Here is a 7,955-nt window from a genome sequence, read left to right as displayed (position 1 = left end):
GGGCTGTGACGCATGCGCGCCAATTTCCGGGTCTTCGGCGCGAGAAGAGGAGGACTCGTGCCGGCCGACGCTGCTAGAGGCTGCACTGGTCGTAACGACCTCGGCTATTATTGACGACCGCGGCCGAGAAAGAAGCTCCCTCTCTCCCCAACCTCCACCTCCCGCGCACGCTGCACGCACGAACATACGACACACACACACTCTCACACGCACGCACGGACGCACGTATACGGTGCACCCCCTTGGTTGGACCGAGGACAGGTTCGAACACAGGGTCGGCCAAAGATGGCGCTTGCCAGGCTTTATTGCCTCGAAGGAGGGGCCGAGAACACAGGACCCTGGAGAGGCGGGGGACGGGACGAAGCCGTATAACGACCACATGACACGCACACGGTACCTGTACGCTGTGGGCAGCGAGGCGGTCAAGGAACACGCGTCGTTGTCTTCGGCTGAGGTCAGCTAAGCGGAGAAGAGTGAGCTGTCCCATGGGTCTTTGCGGCTGGCACCCAGGGGCCAGCGTCTACCACTGGAAAATAGAAAAGGAAGACATTTTATTCTTCCGGCTGATGTAGTCATGAGACTGGCGTATGAACCCCACCTATAGTTCCCAGATTTTTCGCCCAACCCACTTGCGCGCTGATTACGGATGCACGTTCCGGTCATGAGACATTTTCTGGCCAGCCTGAGGAGCGCCATATGCGCCGTGCTCCATCGCATCACTTTTTCCCAAACCGTTTCTTCAACCAGTAGGTGCTAGACTGAGGTTGCGAGGGACAAGTAGGGAGTCAGAAGAGAGGGGTGAGCTTGGCTGGCTACTCTACACTGGAGAAGAGAAAAACAAATTAAGGCAGAAAACATTCTTCATGATTGTCGATGTCGTGCGAAACATTTAGCAAAAGTACAGAAAGCGCAAATGAGCGTGTCGTTGGTGTGACTACGATTGCATGATGACGATGGGATGACTAGGCTGGAGTGACGACGGGGGTGCGACGATGATGGAGCAACGACAACGACGCGACGACAACGTGATACCGATGCTGGAGTGATACTGGTGGGATGACGATATAGATATTAAAATGATTACAATGGTATGACGAAGACGGTGTGATGGAAATGGTATACGACGACACGTATGACGACGGCAGAGGGGTGATGAAGGTGGAATCATGACGACGGTGTGATGACAAAGGTATGACGACAATGGGTTGATGACAGTGCAATCGCTACGACAACATGACCGCGATGTAACGACCACGACGGTACGACAGTGACTTTGTGATGACGATGATAGAATGATGACGACAGTAAGAAGACAACAGCTCGAAGACGGCATGATGACGACGACGACGATGTGACAAGGCAGTGAGAGCAACACAGTTAAAGCGGCGGAGAGATGGCGGTGACATGACAAGAAGAGAGAGAGAGAATGAAGAGGAAAGGCAGGGAGGTTAACCAGATATGAGTCTCCGGTTTGCTACCCTACACTGGGGATGGGGGATAGGGGTTAGAAAGATGACAGAGAGGGAAACGAAAAAAAAAACGAACGCGCACACATGGAGACACACACACAAAAGGTTTCAGTTAAAGTCGTTCACACAGGCCGGTAGACCGCAAGAAGCGCAAAAGCGCTTGCACGGCCTTCTTCTGTGACGGTAGGTCCTTTCGATGTTGCAGAATTCTTTTTTCGGATAGCGGTTGGTCGTCCAGTTGGTCTAGTTCCTGGCTGAGGCATGCCCTCTGTGGACTGTACTGCGGGCAGGTGCACAAAATATGGCCAATTGATTCTTCATGGCCGCAGTGGTCACAGGTTGGGGTGTCGGTCATCCCTATGCGGAAGGCATAGGCTTTAGTAAAGGCAACGCCCAACCAAAGTCGATATAAAAGCGTGGCGTCTCTACGGCGAAGCTGTGATGGCGCTCGAAGACTTAATGTTGGATCAAGTGAGTGCAGTCGCGGATTTCTTGAATGTGGCTCATTCCATTGCGACGCGGTGCACTGCCGAGCAAGTAGGCGGAGCTTCCGTGCAGCGTCAGTTCTAGAAAGAGGAATGGGGACGTGGCGCTCCTCAGTATGGGCTGAGCGGGCAGCGTGATGCGCCCGTTCATTGCCGACAATCCCGCAGTGACTTGGAAGCCACTGAAAGGTTATGTCGTGGCCTGCATCACTTATATGGTGTAATGTCTCTGTAATATGGAATATTAGTTGTTCGTGCGGTCCGCGTCGTAAAGGTGACAGTAGAGACTGCAGTGCCACCTTCGAGTCACAGAATATTGTCCATTTGTGTGGCGGTTCATCACCGATGTGATGAAGAGCAGTAAAGAGCGCTGCGAGCTCTGCTGCTGTCGATGTTGTCGCGTGGGTCGTCTTAAATTTGATTGTTGTAGCTTTCGCTGGTATGACGATTGCCGCCGCGGAGCTGCTTGGAAGGACAGATCCATCAGTGTAAATATGCGTAGAGTCACGGTAGTTCTCGTACAAATATAGTAGCGTTAGCTGTCTAAGGGCTGGTGATGACAGATCAGCTTTTTTCGAGATACCAGGTATTGCGAGGTTGATTTTCGGCTGAGCGAGGCACCATGGAGGGATGGAAGGTCTCGCAGCCGGAGTGAAACAAGCTGGCAATGATTCATCATATGCAGTTATCGTTTGGCTGAAAGATGTGTGTGGCCTGTCCGCTGGTAGAGAGGCTAAATGGTGACGAGGAGTCCTGGCTAGATGCCTTATATGGGTCCTGAGTACTTCTATTTCAATGTGGGTCTTGACAAGGTGGTCTCTAGCGATTGCTATCGTAGCCACTGTTGAAGCACTCTGAGGCAGGCCTAGACAGATCCGGAGCACTTGACCCTGAAGACTTTGTATAGTGCGTAGATTCGTGTTGCCTGTGTTGTTGATTGCTGGCAAGCTGTATCGCAGAAATCCCAGAAAAAGCACCCTGTACAGTTGTAACATGGTACTAGGCGATATTCCCCAGGTCTTGCCAGCGAAAAATTTGAACAGGTGGCATATGCCTGTCAACCGTTTTTTCACGTAAGATATGTGTGGGCTCCATGACAAGTCCCTGTCGATTATGACACCTAGAAACTTGTACGATCGGACCCGTCGTATTACTTGGCCATTTATCGTTACACTGTAGTTTGCCATGGGTTTGCGCGTAAATGGCACCAGTGCGCATTTGTCGGAGGAAATTTCGAGGCCTCGATTACGGAGGTAGACAGCAGTTTGTGTCGCGGCTTTCTGAATTCTCGCTCGCAGCTGTAGGCGTGTTACTGCAGATGTCCATATGCAGATGTCATCCGCGTACATTGATAGCCTGACTGTGGTTGACACGTCCTCAAGGAGAGCAATGAGTGTTAGATTGAATAACACGGGGCTAAGTACACCGCCCTGGGGGACGTCGCGGTAGCTATAATGTAGAGAAGTATGGCCTTCCTCGGTGCTTACAAAAAAGGATCGCATGGATAGATAGCTCCGTATCCATTGAAACATCCGACCACCCACTCCTACCTCTGCGAGAGCAGAGAGGATGGCTTCATGCGTAACGTTGTCATACGCCCCTTTAACGTCGAGGAATAAGGATGCGCAGAGACGCTTACGGCGTTTCTCATGTTGAATGTAGGTGACCAGGTCGACGACGTTATCGATCGATGATCGACCGCGTCGGAAGCCCGCCATGGCATCTGGGTAGGTGTTGTGGTACTCCAAGTACCACTCCAGGCGTCCTAGGATCATCCTCTCCATTACTTTGCCCACACAGCTCGCCAAAGCGATCGGGCGATATGAGGAGAGCTCCAACGGCGACTTGCCAGGCTTCAGCAGTGGAACAAGGCGACTTGTCTTCCAGGTTGTTGGTAGCGTGCCATTTCTCCAAGATTCATTGTACACCTCAAGAAGAACCCCTCTCGCTCGCTCCCCCAGGTGACACAAAGCTCGGTAGGAAATTCCGTCAGGTCCTGGCGCTGATGTGCGGCTACACAAAGCTAATGCTGCCTTAAGTTCGTGGATCGAGAATGGTAGATCCAACCGGTGATCACGCGGTGGCGGACAGCTGCTCGAAGGCGATGGAATGTTGGTAGCTGTGAGTTGGCCGGATAATCTGGCGCAGAAATCCTCTGCCACGTCAATCTCCGATCTCTTTTGAGAGAGGGCAAGTGCCTTGAATGGGAATCGCTGTACGGGAAGTGTCCGCAGTCCGCGCACCGTTCTCCATAGTTGCGATAAAGGCTTGCGTGGATCTAGCGACTCACAGAAGGCAGCCCAACGTTGCGATTCGAGCTTGTCTAACCGGCGCTGTATCTTCTTTTGCGTGCGCCTGGCGGTCCGTAGATCGTCCATTGTTTTCGTACGTCGGTATCTTCGTTCAGCACGTCGTCGGATTGCTCGAAGTCGTTCTAGTTCCACATCATAATCATTAAGTTTCGAGGAGCATGTTAGAGTACACATAGTGTCTTGCACCACGCTCTTGATTGCCTCTTCCAAGTCGAAAGATGGATTGGCGTCGCAGTGTTCTTCCATAATAGACTGAAATTTAGGCCAGTCCACTCTTTGGATCGTATCCCGTATTTTGGAAGCGGTCAATCCTCTGAGCTTGATGTACGTGGGGATATGGTCGCTTCCGTGCGTTTCTATGTCCACAAACCACCCTGCACGTCTGACTAGGCTTCGCGAGACGAAAGCCAAGTCAAGACAGCTGCTGTACGTGGAGCCACGTAAGAACGTAGGACTTCCATCATTCAGCAGCCAAAGTTCATTACTGGAGGCGAAAGATACCAGAGCTCTGCCTCTTGCGTTGATGATCGGACTTCCCCAGAGTGTATGATGGGCGTTGAAATCTCCAGTGATGACCCAGGGATTGGAAGTTGAGGAAAGGATGTCTCGTAGTCTGTTGTAATCAAATCGACTTGACGGAGATAGGTAGGCGCCTATAAAAGTGAAGGCCAGATTCTTTTTCCTTACGTTTAGGCATATATATTGATTACTGTCATTAGGTGGTACAGGCTGATGAGTGTAGGTGAGGTCACGGCGAATGAACACCAAAACCTTACTGTTTTCATAAACAGCTGACGACATAAATGATTCATATCCAGAAAGCCTGATTTTGTTCGATAAGTTCGGCTCGCAAATGACGATAATGGGAAACATATTGGCGAACACGAAGCGACGGAAATCCGAAAGGCGCGCTCTGAGTCCGCGGGCATTCCACTGAAAAATAGCTGCTTGTCGGACCTCTTCCCTAAAAGACCGTGGCTGTGGAGCCATGATCTACTCAAGGGTTGCAAGCACCGGACTCAGAGCGTCCAGTACTTGAAGCGCACTTCTGGCAGACGGTGTGTGCATGTTGCTTAGCAGCACGCGAATGGCATTCATTAAAGGCCTAATAAGTGCTATCACTTGCTCATCTGTTTTCCGCGACTCCTCGGATACAGCACCTTGCTGTACTGGGGGCGGCTTCTTCTGCGGCTCTTCTGGCGGTCGTGTACGCGGAAGTGGCGGCCATTCCTTTGTGGAGAGAGATCTGGCAGTTCGCTCCCTTCCAACATTGGTGATCGGAGTGCTGGAAACGTCCGCTGATGATGATGCTTGACGAGGGGACTTTTCCTGAAAGCTTGATGTTTTCCGCCGTGAAGACCGTTGTCGGTGACGTCGTCTTCGCCGTACTTTCACAGCGGCCTCTTTGTGGGTAGAGTTATCTCTCACCATTTGCTTAAGAATGGTGAACTCTTTCTTGATCTGGGGACAGTCTTTGGAAGAGGCGCAGTGATCACCTTGACAGTTAGGACACTTGAACGTGGTTGCGCTGCAGTTGTCTTCTGAGTGGGGTTCGGCACATCGAGGGCACACGGCCGAATTTCTGCAAACACCCTTCACATGTCCAATCTTCTGACAATTGAAGCATTGCATTGGTCTTGGAATAAATGGTCGAACCTGGTGGCGAAAGTGGCCGACCTTCACGTAGGGTGGAAGGCAGTCGCCTTTGAAGGTTATCTTCACATAACGTGTGTTGCCGAGGCGACCAACATGCACAATCACGTTGTGTTCGCTTGCTGGTTTTATGAGAATTGGGAGGTCTGCATTAGATATTTCATTGTCAATGTCATAGATGACTCCAGTTATTGTGGCACCATTCGTTGGCACGATGGATCGGACCTTGATGTTTCCCAGCTGCGTTACATGTTGTAGTATGGTCAGTGCACTCGGGTTCATCACATCGATTGCCAGGATGTTTCGTCTAGTATTTATCCTGACATCCTTGATCTCATTTGGCACGGTGTTCTCTAGATACACGGAGAGTGCTTGCCTGTTGAGGACGCGCAGGTTGTCGGTAGCGTTCTGTGGCACAAACAGGATGGAGTGAGGCCATCGCTGAGGAGCTGTTTTCACAGTGTTCGAGCTGGACGCCGAAGATGAGTTGATAATTCTTCGTTTGGCCTTGCGGTACTGGACAAGTCGAAAGCTGTCCTCCGAGGACTCGTCACCTGATGCGCAGTACAGCTCTGTGTCCTCGCTACCACTTGACGTACTTCCTCGCTTCCTCGAACCGATGTCCGCGGGTGAACGGGAACCGGGAGGATCCTCGGGGTGTTGTACATCCATCACCGCGATGGAGGGGGCGGTAGACCCCACAGGTGCAGTAAGAAGTCCAGAAAAACACAGAGACGGGCGAGATGTGTTCCGCAAGAGAAGCACTTCGTCTTCCTCCTTCGCGTCAGAATGACAAGAAAAAAATAATTATCGCAATGTCGTGAAGGCAACGAAATGACGTCGACGGAGTATCGACGACAGCATGAAAACGGGGCCCAGTTGATGTTGGAGCTGACGTCCGCGCTCATGTGCGTCACCGGCCACCGCGGACCTCCTTAACTCGCACGCCCTACACCCGGGGTTTGTTCGCACTATGTATGGTACCACACACGGGAACCCCCATAATGCGCGATATATCCAGTGTTTGCACTGTGTCAGGCTGTTCTTTTGAGCTGCACAACCTCCGGGATCAGCCCACATTTTTTTCGAAGACTGAATTGACGCGTCCTTGCGCGTGACCTTAATCTGACCTCGGCATTCAAAAGCGGAAGCTTATACGGAGAGAAGACAGAAATGACGTGACCACCACCCCACTTCTTCTGTTGTCCCTATAAATTCAAAGACCTGTGGACAGGGTCAACTGCAACTGCATTAACCTCTGTATGCAAGTGAAGCGAGCGTGATAGCACGTAGTTAAAATGACGCGTCAACATTTTCCCTAAAATTGGTACTAGTGTGGAAAAGGCTTCACAGCGCGTTCACATTACGGTTAGCGACCGCATGCCTCTGAAGACTCCTCATACAACATAAGCCTAGCTGCCGAGCGCCTAACCCCATAACCCGGAAAACAAAAATAGCACCGGAAAATTGGGCTCCCTTAGTGCGAAGTTCGACTTTCTCAGTGGTGAAATTAAAATAGAGACGGCATTGTGTACAAGTCACAGCTGATACACAGCTTGCTTGCCGCATCCGCCCAGGCTGTGGAAGGGGGGGGGGGGATGAGCGAAGGGGCGGGATGCTGCACTGATGCCTACTCGGCGAGGAAAGAAGAGGAAGCAGATGAAGAGGTCGGGGGAGTGTGCAGGGCAGAGCAGAGCAGCCGGTTCGCGTATCCGGGCACAATGGAGTTCGGCGGCCGTGTTCGTTTACTTCTCGGGCTTCTTCCATTTCACCGGCAGTCACGGACACTGGATGGACGGCGACGCAAGCGGAACGCACGAGAGCGGCAGAAAGAGAAGCGGGACACTCTCGGGACGAGTGCGTGCGCGCGCGCGAGCAGTGCTGCCGCGTCCACGGAGGCGTGTGGGTGCCTTCCGCGCCGCAGCGAGATGAAGAAGGAAGCCCGCCATCGACGACGCCGTCTCTTCTCTCTCGGTGGTGAGAACGGCTGCATCTGAGTCCTTCGCGGTTCCTCTCCATCCCGGCGAGAACCGCCC

General features: G+C 52.1%; 1 protein-coding gene across 1 annotated transcript; it reads right to left on the bottom strand.

The window, feature by feature from the left end:
- Positions 1–284: 284 nt before the first annotated feature.
- Positions 285–6,688, bottom strand: LOC135913684 (uncharacterized). Its single transcript, XM_065446272.1, has 2 exons — positions 5,427–6,688; positions 285–526 (listed from the first exon to the last, which is right to left on the bottom strand). The coding sequence occupies exons 1-2, from the start codon at positions 6,589–6,591 to the stop codon at positions 456–458; spliced, it is 1,236 nt and encodes a 411-aa protein (XP_065302344.1). The 5' UTR covers positions 6,592–6,688; the 3' UTR covers positions 285–455.
- Between the last annotated feature and the right edge of the window lie 1,267 nt (positions 6,689–7,955).

The sequence above is a fragment of the Dermacentor albipictus genome, chromosome 1 (genome assembly GCF_038994185.2).
Source record: "Dermacentor albipictus isolate Rhodes 1998 colony chromosome 1, USDA_Dalb.pri_finalv2, whole genome shotgun sequence".
NCBI lineage: Eukaryota > Metazoa > Arthropoda > Arachnida > Ixodida > Ixodidae > Dermacentor > Dermacentor albipictus.
This window is presented reverse-complemented; position numbering and strand designations above follow the sequence as displayed.